At 44.3% G+C, this 23,389-nt stretch overlaps 1 protein-coding gene across 1 annotated transcript in view; it reads right to left on the bottom strand.

Moving 5' to 3' along the window:
• LOC135548752 (E3 ubiquitin-protein ligase RNF43-like) overlaps positions 1 to 23,389 on the bottom strand; it is a 186,741-nt gene that overhangs the window by 65,087 nt on the left and 98,265 nt on the right. The window contains exon 2 of the mRNA XM_064978652.1: positions 9,514 to 9,636. Within this exon, the coding sequence (XP_064834724.1) occupies positions 9,514 to 9,636 (123 nt within the window). The remainder of the gene's footprint in view (positions 1 to 9,513; positions 9,637 to 23,389) is intronic.

Below are 23,389 nucleotides of genomic sequence, written 5' to 3'. Positions count from 1 at the left end.
TAATCGGAGTTAAAAAATGCTGATTGCCTATTGTTATGAAAACTTGAAATCAATTAATCGGCCATTCTGATTAATGGCTCGACCTCTAATTTGCATAGTTATTTGTTTAATTCCAGCATTCCCTTACAGAATTTTAATGAATTTCTTCATTTCCTGCACTCATTTCCCAGCCAGCACATTTGGTTCCTTGGAAGTTGTGTGAACATGAGTGTTTGGTTCTGGGAACAAAGCCATAAGTTTCCTGATTGGCAAAACAGAAAAAGAACGGAAATGAATATCTAGCCTGTTCTAGGAATGGTGATTTTTAGGTTGCAGTAAGGTTCTGCGAACGTTTTACTATGGTTCCCTCAAAGTTTTTCTGGGAGGTTTTATTAATGTTCTGAGAACAGAAATTATAGGTTATTTGAAGATCGTAAAATAACATTCTGAGAACATGTTTAAATAACACTTTTAATAACACTGCTACAGTAGCTTAGTTTTGGTAAACTGTTTTGAACTATAAGCACAGATACATTGAAATGAATTTGCTTCGGTATTAATAACGCAAACACATATTTTTTATGGTGGCACTGCATCAGTGCGATTCAAACCTATAATCCTCTACTCTCTATACTTGGAATTAGTCTACTGTGCCAGCAGGATGTAACTAGCATGCAATGTTTTTTTACGCATACAAAGCTGTTCATTTTAGTCTATTCAAACAGACCCCAATTTAAAGGAAACAAGCACTCATTAAAAGGACATTTCTAAAATGTGCAACTTTATATTCATTATCTCAAGCACCACCCCAACATCAACATATGTGAAGATTGCTTACTACTTGCCTACTACTTGGTTGATGATGTTACTGTAAACACTTATCTTCCTCTATCTTTTTATGACAAAACATAGAAACAAGCACATACACCATATATACAAAAGTATGGGGACATGCCGTCACATTTGTGGATTTGGCTATTTCAGCCACACCCGTTGCAGACAGGTGTACACAATCGAGCACACAGCCATGTAATCTCCATAGACAAGCATTGGCAGTAGAATGGCCTTACTGAAGAGCTCAATGACATTCAAAGTGGCACCGCCGTATGATGCAAACTATGCAACAAGTCAGTTCATCAAATTTCTGCCCTGCAAGAGCTGCCCCGGTCAACTGTAAGTGTTGTTATTGTGAAGTGGAAACGTCTAGGAGCAAAGAACGGCTCAGCCGTGAAGCGGTAGGCCACACAAGCTCACAGAACGGGGCCGCCGAGTGCTGAAGCTAATAAAAATCGTCTGTCTACGGTTGCAGCACTCTCTACTGAGTTCCAAACTGCCTCTGGAAGTAAAGTCAGCACCGTTCGTTGGGAGCTTCATGAAATGGGTTTTCATGGCCGAGCAGCCACACACAAACCTAAGATTACAATGCGCAATGCCAAGCATTGGCTGGAGTGGTGTAAAGCTCACCGCTATTGGACTCTGGAGCCGTGGAAACGCGTTCTCTGTAGTGATGAATCATGATTCACTATCTGGCAGTCCAATGGATGCCAGGAGAACACTACCTGCCCGAATGCATAGTGCCAAATGTAAAGTTTGGTGGAGGAGGAATAATGGTCTGGGAATGTTGGGCGAGTTGGAACCGGTGTATTTCTGAATCAAACACGCCAAATAAATGGACCTCCTTCGCATATAGTTGATCAGGCTGTTGATTGTGACCTGTGGAGTGTTGTCCCACTCCTCTTCAATGGCAGTGAGAAGTTGCTTGATATTGTCAGGAACAAGAACACGCTGTTGTACACGTCCATCCAGAGAATCCCAACGTGCTCAATGGGTGACATGTCTGGTGAGCATGCAAGAACTGGGACATTTTCATCTTCCAGGAATTGTGTGCAGATTATTGTGACATGGGACCTTGCATTATCATGCTGAAACATTGAGGTGATGGCGGTCGATGAATGTCACGACAATGGGCCTCAGGATCTCTGTGCATTCAAATTGCCATCGATAAAATGGAATTGTGTCCGTTGGTACAGCTTATGCCTGTCCGTACCATAACCCAGCCGCCACCATGGGGCACTCTGTTGACAACGTTGACGTCAGCCACCCGCTCGCCCACACGACGTCATACATGCTGTCTGCCATCTGCCAGGTGCCGCTGAAACCGGAATTCATCTGTGAAGAGCACACTTCTCCATCGAAGGTGAGCATTTGCCCACTGAGCTCGGATATGACGCCAAATTGCAGTCAGGTTAAGACCCTGGTCAGGACGACGAGCACGCAGATGAGCTACCCTGAGACAGTTTCTGACATTTTGTGCAGAAAGGATTTGGTTGTGCAAACCTACAGTTTCATCAGCTGTCTGGGTGGCTGGTCTCAGACTATCCCCCAGGTGTAGAAGACAAATGTGGAGGTCCTGGGCTGGAGTGGTTACACGTGGGCTGTGGTTGTGAGGCCTGTTGGACGTACTACCAAATTCTCTAAAATGACTTTGGAGGTTGGCTTATGGTAGAGAAATTAACATTCAATTCTCTGGCAACAGCTCTGGTGGACATTTCTGCATTCAGCTTGTCAATTGCACGCTCTCTCAAACTTGAGTGGCCTTTTATTGTCCCTGCACAAGGTGCACTTGTGCAATGATTATGCTGTTTGGTTGACTTGTTATGCTTAGTAGTTAGAGTTGTGTTAGCAAGATAGCTAGCCGACGAGGTTATATATGACGAGGTTATATATGAATGTTGCGGTTGCCACAGAGAAAGAATGATAGTGATAATGATAGTGATAGCATGCTTTGCCTAGGGTGAAAACTAAAGGCTTGAATAGTTCATATCAAACAGCTCCAGGTAAAAGCAGGGAGGGAGCATTAAGGGGGGTTGTGAGTCAGTGTTTAGTACTTCACTATCCAGTCACTATCAGACAGACTAGTCAGCTAATTAGAGTAGAGTAGATGAATGAACCATAAACTATATTAGTCTGTCTCAAAGAAGTGCCCCCCAGTTTGATAAATCGGTAGACATGCCAGCCAAAGGAAAGGAGAAGAAGAGGGGCCACTCTTCACCTTGACCCCTCACTTTCAAATACAGAAAAAGTGAAAAACAGACAGCAAAAAGGCTGACGTAGTTTCCATCTATTCATATAATATGAAAAGCTAATTTGCATGAAAAGCTCTCAAACAAGTCACAAATCTCTGTGGTCAAAAATGTTGTTCTATTTTCTTTGTTTTGCAATGCTTCAAAGGAACTGAACGTGCTTAAATGGATTCTGCCCAGAGACGCAGGGGCCCCGGCGCAGCCGATGGATCGGAGGGACAGAGAGAGGACAGAGAGACAGGAATCTGGGGGAGAGCTGAGAGGGAGGCCAGGTGCTGCTCTGGCCTGGGTGTCCAAGAAACAGGGATGGGAAATGGGCCTGGGATGGAAAATGGGAAGGGCTGCCAGTGTGGGTCCACTCACTGTGGGAACATATCTCTGGGTCGAGGGAGAGAACATTGAAGACACACAGCGTTAAGCTATGCGGTACGTCGTGATATAATCAAATGTGGGTAGTCCCAGACTCAACACTTTTGAGCTGAGTACTGAATATTATTTTATTGTCACTTACAGATCCAGACTAATAGAACTGATTCAGACAGCCACAACAGACAGACATCCTTTTTGCATTTAAACCCTCAAAGCCTCAGATTGGCCCCTTTTCCAGATGTTCTCAAGAGCTTTCTGCTCTTGATTCTTCTCCCCGAGATATAAACATTTGACATCTTTGCTACTGAACGCAAACAGGCCAAGAAGGAAAGCAGGCCACGCGTTTCCACTCCAAACCCGCTCAGAAACCACCAGGCAGGCAGGAAGAGCCTGGGGTCAGTGTCACCCTCTGTGTGTATGTGTGTCTGTGTGTTCATTCGGTCTTCAATGAGGTCTGGAGGGCCACACTGACATTGTTTTATATTTCCATGCCATCAAAATATGCAAAAAAATAATCCTCTATCCATCATTTTTGGAATCTTTAATGCTGCCTGACTGTCTAGTGATTATTAGCGAGCTGGAAAGTCAAGAAACTATATGAATGTAGACCCTTTATTCTACACAGTTTACATTTGGTTTTAGTCATTTTAAAATGTATCGAGTTCGTTCACCCCCCCCCCACGCCGTATGTTTGACACCACTGGTTTAGACTTTAGGAACATTATCACAGTTTGTCCTATCCAGCCCCACTGTGTCATTACAAACGGAACTTCCGTAGAATGTTTAGACCACGGCCTACTGGCTGTTTTGTGATATTTGCTGGGAATTCTTTTCAGCCGGAGTTTAGCATTGTTCAGGGCGTAGTTTGAGACTGAGCAGGTGGGTCCTTGCAAAGCAGTACATTCTGGGTAAAAAAGCATGGCTTTTGCCTATGTCAGTGTCAGCCATTTGATGTGGTGAAAAGCTGTGGAGAAATCCTGAACCAGACATTTGCATGAAGAGAACGGTTTACAAATGCAAATGTGGAGAAATCTGCATTTGAGGCTAACATGGATATGAATCTGTGTCAGCAACACCGGTATAGGTAGTCTTTAACTATGGTTGTGCAGTTCCAGGAGATTGCGATTGATGGGACACCTAACTCATGCCCCACAGTCCTACAGTAGGCTTACGTACCTCCTACATTCTGGATACATAACAGAAAAAGACAGGGGCAGCCAGACCAGCAGCACAGCCAAATAACATGTATGCTCTGTGGTTTAAAGTAAAGTATCTCTTTCTCAAAAGGAAGATATGTTTACTACAGCAGAGCACCATCCCTAAGAGATAAAGCCTGATCGTAATGAAACATGTGGCATCCTCTCAGCTCAGCACTGGACTTCAAAAGCTCTGCTCAAAATGAACTGTGAAATCCAAGCCACTGAAGAAAAAAAAAGCTTATAGAGGTCATTTGAGCGAAAAGTCACCACAAATCAGGAATCTAACACATCCCCAGGGTGTACAGTGTCTGTTGCCAGGGATAGGAACCATCTAGATTTTTTTTTTAAAGGACTATAATGAAACCTTATCCCCCAAGGTTTGTAGCTGCTTCACTTTGTTTGCTTAAAGGTCTATTCTGAACGGTGTGTGATGGTGGTGGGTGAAACATGAGGCCTGGCTCTGTGGCCGACCGACCAACGTCCTGTCTGTGTATCTATCTATCTATAGATCAGCCTGCCTGCCAGGCTGCTACAGCAAGGCTGCACTGTAAACAAATGACATCTGACTGGAACATGGGCTATGGCTGCTGGGGGACAGACTACACAAATGTGGGCTAACAAGCAGGCTAATGTATATTATCTATCTATAACATTTCATTTAGATTGTAGGAAAGCATCTTCATGTAAACAAACTGATCATTCTACACAACTACACAGGCAGATATTGGCTAATACATACTTGCATTCCTGTTTGTTTAGCCAACATATACCTGTCAAATGAAATGTTGAAGATAGATAGATATGATCATACCTATTGATCTATATAAAAAACATTTAGTGTAACCGCAGACGTAAACCTAAAACCCAATTAATTCAGCCATGAAGAAGAGAAGTGCTTAGCACAGAAACCCCCCATGTCTTTAAATACATACCAACATGTAGCAATTTTTTCTTGTCTTTTTTGAGAATAGATTGTGGATGTGAGGAAACAGCAGAGGGAGCTCCCCCCTATCCACATCAATGGGACCACAGTGGAGAGGGTGAAAAGCTTCAGGTTTCTCAGTGTACACATCACTGACAATCTGAAATGGTCCACTCACACAGACAAATCAAATCAAATCAAATTTTATTTGTCACATACACATGGTTAGCAGATGTTAATGCGAGTGTAGCGAAATGCTTGTGCTTCTAGTTCTGACAATGCAGTAATAACCAACAAGTAATCTAGCTAACAATTCCAAAACTACTACCTTATAGACACAAGTGTAAGGGGATAAAGAATATGTACATAAAGATATATGAATGAGTGATGTTACAGAGCGGCATAGGCAAGATACAGTAGATGGTATTGAGTACAGTATATACATATGAGATGAGTATGTAAACAAAGTGGCATAGTTAAAGTGGCTAGTGATACATGTATTACATAAAGATGCAGTAGATGATATAGAGTACAGTATATACGTATACATATGAGATGAATAATCACCACCTTCCGGAGACACCTGAAACCCCACCTCTTCAAGGAATACCTAGGATAGGATAAAGCAATCCTTCTCACCCTCCCCCCCCTTAAATGATTTAGATGCACTATTGTAAAGTGGCTGTTCCACTGATGTCAGAAGGTGAATTCACCAATTTGTAAGTCGCTCTGGATAAGAGCGTCTGCTAAATGACTTAAATGTAAATGTAAATGAATAATGTAGGGTATGTAAACATTATATTAGGTAGCATTGTTTAAAGTGGCTAGCGATATATTTTACATCATTTCCCATCAATTCCCATTATTAAAGTGGCTGGAGTTGAGTCAGTGTGTTGGCAGCAGCCACTCAATGTTAGTGGTGGCTGTTTAACAGACAGTGTCGTGAAGTAGGTGCAACAGCGCCTCTTCAACCTCAGGAGGCTGAAGAAATTTGTCTTGGCCCCTAAGACCCTCACAAACTTTTACAGATGAACAAATGAGAGCATCCTGTCAGGCTGTATCACCGCCTGGTACGGAAACTGCACAGCTCGCAACCGTAGTGATCTCTGCCCCAACGCATCACCAGAGGCACAATGCCTGCCCTCCAGGACACCTACAGCACCCAATGTCACAGGAAGGCTAAGAAGAGCATCAAGGACATCAACCACCCGGCGACCACCCGGTTACTCAACCCTGCACCTTAGAGGATGCTGACCTATACACAACTGAAGTCAGAAGTTTACATGCACTTAGGTTGGAGTCATTAAAACTCATTTTTCAACCACTAAACAAATTTTGTGTTAACAAACTATAGTTTTGGCAAGTTGGTTAGGACATCTACTTTGTGCATGAGACAAGTCATTGTTCTAACAATGGTATACAGACAGATAATTTCACTTATAATTCACTGTATCACAATTCCAGTGGGTCAGCTTGGAAAAGTCCAGAAAATTATGTCATTGCTTTAGAAGCTTCTGATAGGTTAGTTGACATCATTTGAGTCAATTGGAGGTGTCCCTGTGGATTTATTTCAAGGCCTACCTTCAAATGCAGTGCCTATTTGCTTGACATGGGAAAATCAAAGGAAATCAGCCAAGACCACAGAAAAAAAATTGGAGACCTCCACATGTCTGGTTCATCATTGGGAGCAATTTCCAAACGCCTGAAGGTACCATGTTCATCTGTACAAACAATAGTACGCAAGTATAAACACCATGGGACCACAGCCGTCATACCGCTCACGAAGGAGACGTGTTCTGTCTCCTAGAGATGAACATACTTTGGTGCTAAAAGTGCAAATCAATCCCAGAACAACAGCAAAGGACCTTGTGAAGATGCTGGAGGAAACAGGTACAAAAGTATATATATTCACTGTAAAAAGAGTCATATATCAACATAACCTGAAAGGCAGCTCAGCAAGGAAGACACCACTGCTCCAAAAACGCCATTCAAAAGCCAGACTATGGTTTGCAACCGCACATGGGGACAAAGATCGTACCTTTCGAGAAATGGCCTCTGGTCTGATGAAACAAAAATAGAACTGTTTGGCCAAAATAACCATCGTTATGATTGGAGGAAAAAGGGGGAAGCTTGCAAGCCGAAGAACACCCTCCCAACCGTGAAACACAGGGGTGGCAGAATCATGTTGTGGGGGTGCTTTGCTGCAGGAGGGACTGGTGCACTTCACAAAATAGATAGCATCATGAGGAAAGAATATTATGTGGATACATTGAAGCAACATCTCAAGACATCAGTCAGAAAGTTAAAGCTTGGTCGCAAATGGGTCTTCCAAATGGACATTGATCCCAAGCATACATCCAAAGTTGTGGCAAAATGGCTTAAGGACAACAAAGTCAAGGTATTGGAGTGGCCATCATAAAGCCTTGACCTCAATCATATAGAACATTTGTGGGCAGAACTGAAAAAGCATGTGCGAGCAATGAGGCCTACAAACCTGACTCAGTTATACCAGCTCTGTCAGGAGGAATGGGCCAAAATTCACCCAACCTATTGTGGGAAGCTTGTGGAAGCTTACCCGAAACATTAGACCCAAGTTAAACAATTCAAAGGCAATGCTTTACTCATTTCATATATATATATATACTGTATACTATTCTACTGTATTTTAGTCAGTGCCACTTCCACATTGCTCGTCTTAATATTTCTTAATTCCATTCTCTTACTTTTAAATGTGTGTGTATTGTTAGATACTACTGCACTGTTGGAGCAAGGAACACAAGCATGTGACCAATACAATTTGATTTGATAACTGCTAGCTTGCTAGTAGATACCATAGACTTTCGGTCATTGTGCTAACGCTAGTTAGCATTGGCTCCCGAAACTACGGCTAACTTCCTTCATACTGGATGCAATCTTACACATGTAACAACAATAGCAACATGGGTAATTAGCGTTATCTGTGTCTATGGACATATTTGTATCTGTCCTGGAGAGACGTGGAGCAGCAGGTGTCCTGGCTCAGCACCTGGCCTTACTACCCTGGCCCAGGGTCCTGGGTAAAACCAGTGACAGCTGTGGCCTCAGTGACTCACATCCAGCGCCAGGAAGCATGGGGCTCTCTGCCACATCCTTCCACCCCTACCCCATCACATCCCTTTATGCTGAGAGATCACAGCCATGGCAGCATAACATCCTCACAATCACATTCAATGCCAGCCAACATTCTACATTCTACTAACTTAAGTGTGGATCCTTAAAGCACCGTGGATCTAAGAGTGGACAGTGCGCCAGAAAAAAAGGGAGGGGAAAAGGTTTAGCACTCTGGCTCTTCTCCATTCAAATGGATAAGGTAATCTTAAACAAGGACAACTGCCTGATTCCAACCAAGATACACAGTAAGCAAACAGAAAGAAATAGCAAACAACCATTGTATGCTACACAGTAGAGAGCATTTCAATGTTGTATGGCACAGACTTACAGTAAGTTACAGAGCCCCAATACATTTTTGGGGAGGGCAGATAGTGATGGGGGAAAAGATATGCAGTTACATATCGCGGTTTTGTACAAAATGTTTTTTTGCCATCTTCATATTAAATAGTAAGCCAACGTATTCAGCACTTTATTTCTATGACTGATCAAAACACATTTTCTCATGCTCTCTCGTCTCTCTGCAGCAGAGCAAAATGTTTGGAACATCAAATCAGAATAAAATTGCAGTATCGAATCGCAATACATATAGAGTTGTGAAAATCGCATTACATATCATATCGACACCTAAGTATTGTGATAATATCGTATTGTGAGGTCACAGGCAATTTCCATCCCGAACAGATATAGTATGATCCGGCAAAGAAAGCCGTTCACTTGGACAAGATACTTATTCAACTGCTCAACTGTATCATTGCCACCACTCAAACCTCCCATAGCACTTCAACAGTATGCCTGGGTAAAATGGTCTTACCTTCTTGAGCAGGGGCAGACACTGAGGCACCTTGCGCTCCGGGCTCTCCAGCTTGACGATGCTGATGAAGTCAGACTCCTGGCGCTCATCTTCACTGGTGTTGCACAGGGACAGAGGGTGAGACTGAAAAGGAGAGAGATCGAACAAGGATTTAGAACCAAACCAGAGGGACAGACGGGGAACCAAATCGGCTGTGATCTTACCAAGTTGCACATTACAATAGGTAACGCAATAGCGGCTCCAAACTCTGTAGGTCTATCACATCAGTCAGCTTTGCTTTGCTGTGACCACCAAAATATATAGTAGCATAGGCCCATTGATGTATCTTTAAAACATTAGAGTACATTAAGATATCAACAGAGCAAGAGAAGATTAGAATAAGGTGTGCTCATTTAACACAAAATCCAGCTCCATGAGTGTGTACTGAATCTACCGTTGATATACTGTATGCATTGAACTTCCTGGACAAGTGGGCAAAGATTTGACTAATAGTCTCCTTATGAAGATTACAGAAAGAAAATCTATGGAGAAAATAAGCTTTCCTCTCTCTCTTCTCCCAGCCACTTCCCTCAACATGACAGGGGCTCAATTAACATATGCATGCACGCACAGAAAAATTGCCTGTAAAAATACAGCACGATTGACACATGATGACAAGAGCAGGCATGGCATGACTGGTGGTATAGTTGAAGTCGGAAGTTTACATACACTTAGGTTGGAGTCATAAAAACTTGTTTTTCAACTACTTATAATTCACTGTATCACAATTCCAGTGGGTCAGAAGTTTACATACACTAAGTTGAACAGCTTGGAAAAGTCCAGAAAATTATGTCATGGCTTTAGAAGCTTCTGATAAGCTAATTGACATCATTTGGGTCAATTGGAGGTGAACGTGTGGATGTATTTCAAGGCCTACCTTCAAACTCAGTGCCTTTTGCTTGACATCATGGGAAAGTCAAAAGAAATCAGCCAAGACCTCAGAAAAATAATTGGAGACCACCACAAGTCTGGTTCATCCTTGGGAGCAATTTCCAAATGCCTGAAGGTACCATGTTCATCTCTACAAACAATAGTACGCAAGTATAAACACCATGGGACCACACAGATGTCAAACCGCTCAGGAAGGAGACCCATTCTGTCTCCTAGAGATGAACATACTTTGGTGCGAAAAGTGCAAATCAATCCCAGAACAACAGCACAGGACCTTGTGAAGCTGCTGGAGGAAACAGGTACAAAAGTATCTATATTCACAGTAAAAAAGAGTTCTATGTCGATATAACCCGAAAGGCCGCTCAGCAAGGAAGAAGCCACTGCTCCAGGTACCCCATCCCAACCGTGAAGCACAGGGGTGGCAGCATCATGTTGTGGGGATGCTTTGCTGCAGGAGGTGTACTTCACACAATAGATGGCATCATGAGGAAAGAAAATTATGTAGATATATTGAAGCAACATTTTAAGACATCAGTCAGGAAGTTAAAGCTTGAACACAAATGGGTCTTCCAAATGACCCCAAGCATACTTGACCCCAAGCAAAATGGCTTGATGACAACAAAGTCAAGGTATTAGAGTGGCCATAACAAAGCCCTGAACTCAATCCTATAGAACATTTGTGGGCAGAACTGAAAAAGCGTGTGTTCAAGCAAGGAGGTCTACAAACCTGACTCAGTTACGCCAGGTCTGTCAGGAGGAATGGGCCAAAATTCACCCAACTTATTGTGAGAAGCTTGTGGAAGGCTACCCAAAACTTTTGACCCAAGTTAAACAATTTAGAGACAATGCTACCAAATACTAATTGAGTGTATGTAAACTTCTGACCCAGTGGGAATGTGATAAAAGCTGAAATAAATAATTCTCTCTACTATTATTCTGACATTTCACATTATTAAAATAATGTGGTGATCCTAACTGATGTAAGACAGGGAATATTTACTAGGATTAAATGTCATGAATTGTGAAAAACTGCATTTAAATGTATTTGGCTAAGGTGTATGTAAACTTCCAACTTCAACTGTATACATACAGGTGATAAAGGAAATGTTTTAGTAAATGAGGGATACAAAGAATATTGAAAGCAGGTTCTTCCACTAGAGGTCGACCAATTAATCGGAATGGCCGATTAATTAGGGCCGATTTTAAGGTTTTCATAACAATCGGTAATCTGAATTTTTGGACACCACCGATCATGGCCGATTACATTGCACTCCACGAGGAGACTGCTTGGCAGGCTGACTACCTGTTATGCGAGTGCAGCAAGGAGCCAAGGTAAGGTGCTAGCTAGCATTAAATGTATCTTATAAAAAACAATCAATCTTAACATAATCACTAGTTAACTACACATGGTTGATGATATTACTAGTTTATCTAGCTTGTCCTGCGTTGCATATAATCGATGCGGTGCCTGTTAATTCATCATTGAATCACAGCCTACTTCGCCAAACGGGTGATTTAACAAGCGCATTCGCGAAAAAAGAACTGTGGTTGCACCAATGCGTACCTAACCATAAACATCAAAGCCTGTCTTAAAATCAATACACAAGTACATATTTTTAAACCTGCATATTTTGTTATTATTGCCTGCTAACATGAATTTATTTTAACTAGGGAAATTGTGTCACTTCTCTTACGTTCATTGCACCCAGAGTCAGGGTATATGCAACAGTTTGGGCCACGTGGCTCGTTGCGAACTAATTTGCCAGAATTTTACATAATTATGACATAGCATTGAAGGCTGTGCAATGTAACAGCACTATTTAAACTTATGGATGCCACTCGTTAGATACAATACGGAACGGTTCCATATTTCACTGAAAGAATAAACGTTTTGTTTTCGAAATTATAGTTTCCGTATTCGACCATATTAATGAACAAAGGCTCGTATTTCTGCGTGTTATTATATTATAATTAAGTCTATGATTTGATAGAGCAGTCTGACTGAGTGGTGGTAGGCAGCAGCAGGCTCGTAAGCATTCATTCAAACAGCACTTTCCTGCGTTTTCCAGCAGCTCTTCGCAATGTTTCAAGCATTGCACTGAGATTAGGCTGGCAATACTAAAATACCTATTAGAACATCCAATAGTCAAAGGTATATGAAATACAAATGGTATAGAGAGAAATATAATTTGTATAATAACTACAACCTAAAACTTCTTACCTGGGAACATTGAAGACTCATGTTAAAAGGAACCACCAGCTTTCATGTTCTCATGTTCTGAGCAAGGAACTTAAACGTTAGCTTTATTTACATGGCACATATTGCACTTTTACTTTCTTCTCCAACACTTTGTTTTTGCATCATTTAAACCAAATTGACCATGTTTCATTATTTATTTGAGACTAAATTGATTTGATTAATATTAAGTTAAAATGAGTGTTCATTCAGTATTGTTGTAATTGTCATTATTACAAATATCTATATATATATATATTAACCGGCCGATTATACTTTTTTTCGTGTTCCAATAATCGGTATTGGCGTGGAAAAATCATAATCGGTCGACCTCTAGCTTCTACACAGGTGTGGTTCCTGAGTTAATTAAGCAATTTACATCTCATCATGCTTAGGGTCAAGTATAGAAATGGCTAGCATTATTTTGGCTAACATGGCTAGAAGACGAGATATCCGTGACTTTGAAAGAGGGGTCTCAAAGGAGCATAGAGGGTTTAAAAACTGTCACCAGTTCTCAACCCAATTGAACACTTATGGGAGATTCTGGAGCGGCACCTGAGACAGCATTTTCCACCACCATCAACAAAACACCAAATTATAGAATATAATAGAATGGTGTCTCATCCCTCTAATAGGATTCCAGATTGTAGAATTTATGCCAAGGCGCATCGAAGCTGTTCTGGCGGCTCGTGGTGGCCCAACGCCCTATTAAGACACTTTGGTGTTGTTTCCTTTAATTTGGCAGTTACCTGTATCTATATAACTGAATAGTGACACAACAAAAATAAAGCTTTTCTTTCAAATGAATCAAATAAAAAAGACAACACGCTGTCACACTTAGAGAATAAAATATCAAATCTTCATGTTACTGCCTAAGAATACCCCTTAACCATGGTATATTCCATATATACCACATCCCCAGTCCTTATTAATTAAATAGAAGAGAACATTCGTAACACAATCAACTCCATGGATAAACTGTGAGAGAGAGGGAGACGTTCAGCTTAGCCCATCCCCTCATCACATTAATTTAAAGCTAGGAGGGAAACAGGTCTCTGGTTGGCACATTTGATCCCATCTGAAAGGGACGGGATAGATAGTTGCTGAAAAAGCTGTATTTAAGAGCTCAAGGGGATAGCAGCCAAGTTAGTGACACAAACTACTGGAGTCAGTAGCACACCATGACACACACGACAACCAGGCCGGGAGAGACTAGGCATCATTGATAGGCAACACATCTGCACAACACTACACACCATGACATCAATCAGGGTATCGATGCATGAGAGAAACCAAGAATATAGGCAACGCCTCCTCCAGCACAACACTACACATGGGTGACTTGCATCGAAACCCAACAATGAATTGCATTGAAGTCAGCATGTTGAATAAAATTACATTTGAACATACATGTTACCGCTGTTGGTCTTTTTGTTGGTAGAAATGTGAGACAATATAGCCACAGGAAAGTATAATTAAATCACCAAATCAAAGTGCTGGCATGAGCAGACCATGTAAACACTTGCAGGAACTCGGCAGGTATGCATGCGTGGCGTGCATGTATTTTCATCTTGTGTGCATGCTTCAGGTGATAGAAATCTTAACACACTACCAGCGCTTTGAAAAGTTCATGTAATTATACTTTCCTGTGGAAAGCTCAGCTATCCCCATTGAGACCGTGTCTGTGCCTCGACCTAGGTTGGGCAAAACTAAACATGGCGGTGTTCGCCTTAGCAATCTCACTAGGATAAAGACCTCCTCCATTCCTGTCATTATTGAAAGAGATCATGATACCTCACATCTCAAAATAGGGCTACTTAATGTTAGATCCCTTACTTCAAAAGCAATTATAGTCAATGAACTAATCACTGATCATAATCTTGATGTGATTGGCCTGACTGAAACATGGCTTAAGCCTGATTAATTTACTGTGTTAAATGAGACCTCACCTCCTGGTTACACTAGTGACCATATCCCCCGTGCATCCCGCAAAGGCGAAGGTGTTGCTAACATTTACGATAGCAAATTTCAATTTACAACAAAAAAATGACGTTTTCGTCTTTTGAGCTTCTAGTCATGAAATCTATGTAGCCTACTCCATCACTTTTTATAGCTACTGTTTACAGGCCTCCTGGGCCATATACAGCATTCCTCATTGAGTTCCCTGAATTCCTATCAGACATTGTAGTCAAAGCAGATAATATTCTAATCTTTGGTGACTTTAATATTCACATGGAAAAGTCCACAGACCCACTCCAAAAGGCTTTCGGAGCCATCATCGACTCAGTGGGTTTAGTCCAACATGTCTCTGGACCCACTCACTGTCACAGTCATACTCTGGACCTAGTTTTGTCCCATGGAATAAATGTTGTGGATCTTAATGTTTTTCCTCATAATCCTGGACTATCGGACCACCATTTTATTACATTTGCAATTGCAACAAATAATCTGCTCAGACCACAACCAAGGAACATCAAAAGTCATGCTATGAATTCACAGACAACACAAAGATTCCTTGATGTCCTTCCAGATTCGCTCTGTCTACCCAAGGACGCCAGAGGACAAAAATCAGTTAACCACCTAACTGAGGAACTCAATTTAACCTTGCGCAATACCCTAGATGCAGTTGCACCCCTAAAAACTAAAGGCATTTCTCATAAGAAACTAGCTCCCTGGTACACAAAAAATACCCAAGCTCTGAAGCAAGCTTCATGAAAATTGGAACGGAACTGGCGCCACACCAAACTGGAAGATTTCCGACCAGCTTGGAAAGACAATACCGTGCAGTACCGAAGAGCCCTTACTGCTGCTCGATCATCCTATTTTTACAACTTAATTGAGGAAAATAAGAACAATCCAAAATACCTTTTTGATACTGTCGCAAAGCTAACTAAAAAGCAGCATTCCCCAAGAGAGGATGGCTTTCACTTCAGCAGTGATAAATTCATGAACTTCTTTGAGGAAAATATCATGATTATTAGAAAGCAAATTACGGACACCTCTTTAAATCTGCGTATTCCTTCAAAGCTCAGTTGTCCTGAGTCTGCACAACTCTGCCAGGACCTAGGATCAAGAGAGACGCGCAAGTGTTTTAGTACTATATCACTTGACACAATGATGAAAATAATCATGGCCTCTAAACCTTCAAGCTGCATACTGGACCCTATTCCAACTAAACTACTGAAAGAGCTGCTTCCTGTGCTTGACCCTCCTATGTTGAACATAATAAACGGCTCTCTATCCACCGGATGTGTACCAAACTCACTAAAAGTGGCAGTAATAAAGCCTCTATTGAAAAAGCCAAACCCAGAAAATATAAAAAACTATCGGCCTATATCAAATCTTCCATTCCTCTCAAAAATTTGAGAAAAGGCTGTTGCGCAGCAACTCACTGCCTTCCTGAAGACAAACAATGTATACGAAATGCTTCAGTCTGGTTTTAGACCCCATCATAGTACTGAGACTGCACTTAGAGTGCACTGGTTTAGATCTTATTTGTCGGAAAGATATCAGTTTGTCTCTGTGAATGGTTTGTCCTCTGACAAATCAACTGTAAATTTCGGTGTTCCTCAAGGTTCCGTTTTAGGACCACTATTGTTTTCACTATATATTTTACCTCTTGGGGATGTCATTCGAAAACATAATGTTAACTTTCACTGCTATGCGGATGACACACAGCTGTACATTTCAATGAAACATGGTAAAGCCTGAAAATTGTCCTCGCTAGAAGCATGTGTTTCAGACATAAGGAAGTGGATGGCTGCAAACTTTCTACTTTTAAACTCGGACAAAACAGAGATGCTTGTTCTAGGTCCCAAGAAACAAAGAGATCTTCTGTTGAATCTGACAATTAATCTTAATGGTTGTACAGTCGTCTCTCTAAAACTGTGAAGGACCTCGGCGTTACTCTGGACCCTGATCTCTCTTTTGAAGAACATATCAAGACTGTTTCAAGGACAGCTTTTTTCCATGTACGTAACATTGCAAAAATCAGAAACTTTCTGTCCAAAAATGATGCAGAAAAATGAATCCATGCTTTTGTCACTTCGAGGTTAGACTACTGCAATGCTCTGCTTTCCGGCTACCCGGATAAAGCACTAAATAAACTTCAGTTAGTGCTAAATACGGCTGCTAGAATCCTGACTAGAACCAAAAAATGTGATCATATTACTCCGGTGCTAGCCTCCCTACACAGGCTTCCTGTCAAGGCAAGGGATGATTTCAAGGTTTTACTGCTAACCTACAAAGCATTACATGGGCTTGCTCCTACCTATCTCTCTGATTTGGTCCTGCCGTACATACCTACACGTACGCTACGGTCACAAGACGCAGGCCTCCTAATTGTCCCTAGAATTTCTAAGCAAACAGCTGGAGGCAGGGCTTTCTCCTATAGAGCTCCATTTTTATGGAATGGTCTGCCTACCCATGTAAGAGACGCAAACTCGGTCTCAACCGTCTTTACTGAAGACTCATCTCTTCAGTGGGTCATATGATTGAGTGTAGTCTGGCCCAGGAGTGGGAAGATGAACGGAAAGGCTCTGGAGCAACGAACCGCCCTTTCTGTCTCTGCCTGGCCGGTTCCCCTCTTTCCACTGGGATTCTCTGCCTCTCACCCTATTACAGGGGCTGAGTCACTGGCTTACTAGGGCTCTTTCATACCGTCCCTAGGAGGGGTGCGTCACTTGAGTGGGTTGAGTCACTGATGTGATCTTCCTGTCTGGGTTGGCGCCCCCCCTTGGGTTGTGCCGTGGCGGAGATCTTTGTGGGCTATACTCGGCCTTGTCTCAGGATGGTAAGTTGGTGGTTGAAGATATCCCTCTAGTGGTGTGGGGGCTGTGCTTTGGCAAAGTGGGTGGGGTTATATATTGTCCCTGTCCGGGGGTGTCCTCGGATGGGGCCACAGTGTCTCCTGACCCCTCCTGTCTCAGCCTCCAGTATTTATGCTGCAGTAGTTTATGTGTCGGGGGGCTAGGGTCAGTTTGTTATATCTGGAGTACTTCTCCTGTCCTATCCGGTGTCCTGTGTGAATTTAAGTATGCCCTCTCTAATTCTCTCTTTCTCTCTTTCTTTCTCTCTCTCGGAGGACCTGAGCCCTAGGACCATGGCTCAGGACTACCTGACATGATGACTCCTTGCTGTCCCCAGTCCACCTGGCCGTGCTGCTGCGCCAGTTTCAACTGCTCTGCTGTGATTATTATTATTTGACCGTGCTGGTCATTTATGAACATTTGAACATCTTGACCATGTTCTGTTATAATCTCCACCCGGCACAGCCAGAAGAGGACTGGCCACCCCACATAGCCTGATTCCTCTCTAGGTTTCTTCCTAGGTTTTGGCCTTTCTAGGGAGTTTTACTTAGCCACCGTGCTTCTACATCTGCATTGCTTGCTGTTTGTGGTTTTAGGCTGAGTTTCTGTACAGCACTTTGAGATATCAGCTGATGTACGAAGGGCTATATAAATAAATTTGATTTGAATTTGATTTGATATATTGTGTCGCATTCCTATCTGCAAAGGGACCAACCGCATGGGCAACCGACAAAGTAAGTTCGTAAAATATTCAACATTCTGGCTTTTAGAGTGTCAGGATTTGGCCAGGGTTGTTCCGGGTTTTGGTCACTAGATGCCCCCATTGTGCTTTTTGACCTTATGTTTTTTCCCTTGTTCCCCATTATTATTTGCACCTGTGCCTCGTTTCCCCTGATTGTATTTAAACCCTTAGTTTCCCTCAGTTCTGTGCTCTGTGTTTGTATGTTAGCACCCAGCCCTAGTGTTCTGTGTATTCTTGTCGTTTCCGGTGGATGCTCTTGTGGAATTCTGTTTTTGTTTTTGAGTATCTCTTGAGGCTTTTTTGTGCTATACCTACCACCTTTTGGATTTGCCATTTTGTATTGAAGGACTTCTCCTTTTTTACTTTATTAAATACACCGTCTTAAGTACTGCTGTGTCTGCCTCATCTTCTTGGGTCTGCTGACTATTCGTGGCTCAGTTGGTTAAGTGACTGTTTCTCACTCCGGAGACCCATGTTCGTAACCGGGTCCTGACAGAAACACAGAGACAAAAATGAACCCGGAGGCAGCCAGTTCACAGGACCTTTTTGCCATGCTGTCCCACCACCAGGAGACTGTCCAACGCCACGAAGCCGCCCTGGTTCAGCAAGAGGCCTTAATGGCTAGACATTCTCATCTTCTGTCGGAGATGCTGACTTCCATTAAGCAAATATCTGATCGTCTTACCCCGGCAACAGTTCCCGTCCCAGTACCTCAGATTCACGTACCCATGGCAGTTAACCCCCTGGCTGAACCTCGTCTTCCACCTCCCCAACTGTTCTCAGGTGATCCAAGTGCTTGTAAAGGGTTTCTCACCCAATGTTCTCTCTCCTTTGAGCTACAACCCTCGTCGTTTCCCACCGACCGGTCTAAGATCGCTTATATCATCACCCTGCTGTCGGAAAAAGCCCTGGCCTGGGCTACTGCTGTGTGGGATGCCCATAGTTCCTGCTGTGCCAGCTACTCTGCCTTTGCTGAGGAATTCAAACGAGTGTTTCAAGGCCCAAGCAGTGGTTCTGACTCAGCCAAACAGCTCCTGACTCTCCACCAAGGTTGGCGCAGCGTGACGGACTATGCCATCCAGTTCCGCACGGTGGCAGCAGCAAGTGGCTGGAACAACGAGGCGCTCACGGTGTGCTTTCTGAAAGGCCTTTCCGACACTATCCAAGATGAACTGGCCACTCGGGAACCACCGGACAATCTCGAGTCCCTGATCAAGTTGGCCTCACGCATTGACCAGCGTCTGAGAGAGAGAACTCAACCGTAGACCTCTAGCCCCTATCAGTCCCAGCTCCGAGTCCCCACCTTTATCCTCGCTGGCTCCATCGGAACCCATGCAGATTGGACGCATCTCCCAGGCTGAGAGAGACCGCCGGATGAGGGAGCGACGCTGTCTATATTGCGGCAAACCGGGCCATTTCCGTTCCACGTGTCCCGGGCTCCAGGGAAACGCTCTGTCCCGTACAGACCGGGGGAACTGTAACGGGAAACATAACCTCCTCCCATCCGTCCAACTCCCGTCTGCTCATTCCAGTCACCCTCTCCTGGGACAACCACAAGCTTCACCTTCAAGCCTTGGTAGACTCTGGAGCCGCAGGTAACTTCATGGATGGTGTCTGGGCGAAGGAGAATGGCGTTCCCTCTGAACCTCTAAGTGAACCCATGAGGGTCACTACATTGGATGGAAGCCCTTTGGGATCTGGACTTGTCACTCATGTCACTACCTCCTTGCGACTTTCAGTTTCACAACACCAGGAATTGATGAACTTTCATTTGATCTCCTGTTCCGAGTTCCCTCTCGTCCTTGGATACCCCTGGCTTCACAGCCATAACCCTCACATCGACTGGTCTGTGGGCACTATCAAGCAGTGGGGTCCTACGTGCCAAGCTACTTGTATTTTCCAGAATTCTCCGAGTTCTACTCCCGAGTCTTTAGAATCCATCGACCTGACCAGAGTTCCCGAGTGTTACCATGACCTCAAACTGGTGTTTAGCAAACAGAGGGCCACCATGCTACCACCCCATAGACCTTACGATTGCCCCATCGACCTGTTTCCGGGGACTTGCCCCCCAGGGGTCGGATCTTTTCCCTATCTCCACCCGAACGAGCTGCTATGGATACCTACATCAAGGACGCTCTGGAAGCAGGCCTCATGCGTCCATCCACCTCCCGGCGGGAGCAGGGTTTTTCTTTGTGGCCAAGAAAGCCGGTGGATTACGTCCTTGCATCGACTACCGGGGACTCAATGCCATAACCGTCCGTAACCGTTACCCGCTACCCCTTATGGCCACAGCCTTCGAGCTGCTCCAGGAAGCAGTTGTTTTCACTAAGCTTGACCTGCGGAACGCATACCATCTTGTGCGGATCAGACCTGGTGACGAGTGGAAGACCGCTTTCAACACGCCTACTGGTCACTATGAATACTTGGTGATGCCCTTCGGCCTGACCAACGCCCCAGCGGTGTTCCAAGCGCTCATAAACGATGTGCTTAGGGATATGCTTAACATATTTGTGTTCGTTTACTTGGATGACATCCTCATCTTTTCGAGCTCCCTTCAAGAACACACTAAGCATGTCAGACAAGTACTCAAACGCCTCCTGGACAGCCATCTGTACGTTAAGCCGGAAAAATGTGAATTCCATTCATCCCGAGTACAATTCCTGGGATTTGTAGTGGAACCCGGTCGAGTCCAAATGGACCCCAGGAAGGTAGGGGCGGTAGCGGATTGGCCCACCCCCAAATCCGTTAAGGAAGTTCAGCGTTTCCTGGGCTTCACAAACTTTTACCGCAAGTTCATCAAGAACTTCAGCTTGGTGGCAGCCCCACTCTCAGCTTTAACCAAGGGTGGCAATGCAAGGTTTTTGTGGGGAAGAGAAGCTGAGACGGCCTTCCAAGGACTCAAGCAGCGCGTTCTCTCTGCTCCCATCCTGATACTACCGACTACGGATGAACCATTTGTGGTGGAGGTAGACGCATCAGAGGTTGGTGTTGGAGCTGTCCTGTCTCAGAGGGGTGAAGACATGAAGCTTCATCCGTGCGCTTTCTTCTCACACCGGCTTACCCCGACTGAGAGGAACTACGATGTGGGGATCGTGAACTCCTAGCGGTTAAGATGGCATTGAAGGAATGGAGACACTGGCTCGAGGGGGCTTCTCACCCGTTTCAAGTGCTTACGGACCACAAAAATCTGGAGTATATCCAGCAGGCGAAGTGGTTGAACTCTAGACAAGCTAGATGGTCTCTTTTCTTCAATCGATTCCAGTTTATCCTCACCTATCGGCCCGGGTCGAAGAATCTCAAACCGGATGCCCTGTCCCGAGTCTACGCTCCTGCCATTCGAGATGACACGGACATGCCTGTCCTTCCTGCTGCTAAGATTGTGGCTCCGATCTCGTGGCAAGTTGAGGATACCGTGAGACGTGCTCAAGCTAGCGAACCGGACCCGAAAGGAGGTCCTGCCAATCGGTTGTTTGTCCCCAAGGCAGTGAGGACTCAGGTCCTTCTGTGGGGGCACTCCTCTCGCCTCACCTGTCATCCGGGCGTAGGTCGCACCTTGGAGTTCATCCAGCGTAAGTTCTGGTGGCCTACCATAAGAGAAGACGTTGCCACTTTCGTCAATGCCTGCCCCGTGTGCTGCCAGGGCAAATCTTCTCACCTCCGCCCTCAAGGACTCCTTCACCCTTTACCTGTTCCCCACAGACCCTGGTCCCATATCTCATTGGACTTTATTACTGGACTTCCTCCATCCCATGGCAATACTACTATCCTAGTCATAATCGACAGGTTTTCAAAGGCGGCCAGGTTCGTCCCTCTGACTAAGTTACCTTCTGCCAAGGAAACGGCTGAGTTGGTAATTAATCATGTGTTCCGAGTCTTCGGCATTCCTCAAGATATGGTTTCTGACAGAGGTCCCCAGTTCGCCTCAAGGTTTTGGAAGGCCTTCTGCCAACTCATGGGGGCTTCTGCCAGTCTATCTTCAGGGTACCATCCGGAGTCCAACGGCCAAACAGAGAGGATGAATCAAGAGCTGGAAACCACCCTCCGATGTATGACTCGTGACAACCCGTCCACATGGTCATCCTTTATTGTTTGGGCCGAATACGCGCACAACACCTTGCGCTCCTCCTCCACTGGTATGTCCCGCACGAGTGTCAGTTTGGCTATGCTCCTCCATTGTTCCCGGACCAGGAGGCAGAAGTCAGAGTGCCTTCAGCCTTGAAGTTCGTCAGACGCTGTCGGCTTATGTGGAGGAAGACCCGTCTTAATCTTATGCGTTCCTCACAGAGGTACCAACAACAAGCCAACAGACGTCGCCGTCCCGGGCCTACCCTGCGCCCCGGCCAGAGAGTCTGGCTCTCCACAAGAGACTTACCTCTACGGGTGGAGTCTCGCAAGCTGTCCCAAAAATACATCGGTCCCTTCAAGGTTGCCAGGAGAGTTAACCCAGTTTCTTATCGCCTACACTTACCCAGATCCCTTAAGATTAATCCCACATTTCACATTTCATTGTTAAAACCTGTTGTTTTTCTCCCCTTGTCCCGGCAGACAGACCTCCCCCTCCGCCTCGTGTCATTGGAGGCCAGCCGGCTTATACCGTCCATCGGATACTGGATTCCCGCCGGGTGCAGCGGTCCTGGCAGTATCTGGTGGACTGGGAAGGCTACGGTCCCGAGGCGCGCTCCTGGGTTCCTGCCAAAGACATCCTGGACCCTGACCTCATTCGTCAGTTCAGGGCCCTCCACCCTGAGAGAGCTGGTAGGAACGTCAGGAGCCGTTCCTAGGGGGATTCTGTCAGGATTTGGCCAGGGTTGTTCCGGGTTTTGGTCACTAGATGCCCCCATTGTGCTTTTTGACCTTATGTTTTTTCCCTTGTTCCCCATTATTATTTGCACCTGTGCCTCGTTTCCCCTGATTGTATTTAAACCCTTAGTTTCCCTCAGTTCTGTGCTCTGTGTTTGTATGTTAGCACCCAGCCCTAGTGTTCTGTGTATTCTTGTCGTTTCCGGTGGATGCTCTTGTGGAATTCTGTTTTTGTTTTTGAGTATCTCTTGAGGCTTTTTTGTGCTATACCTACCACCTTTTGGATTTGCCATTTTGTATTGAAGGACTTCTCCTTTTTTACTTTATTAAATACACCGTCTTAAGTACTGCTGTGTCTGC

The sequence above is a fragment of the Oncorhynchus masou genome, chromosome 11 (assembly GCF_036934945.1).
Source record: "Oncorhynchus masou masou isolate Uvic2021 chromosome 11, UVic_Omas_1.1, whole genome shotgun sequence".
Taxonomy (NCBI): domain Eukaryota; kingdom Metazoa; phylum Chordata; class Actinopteri; order Salmoniformes; family Salmonidae; genus Oncorhynchus; species Oncorhynchus masou.
This window is presented reverse-complemented; position numbering and strand designations above follow the sequence as displayed.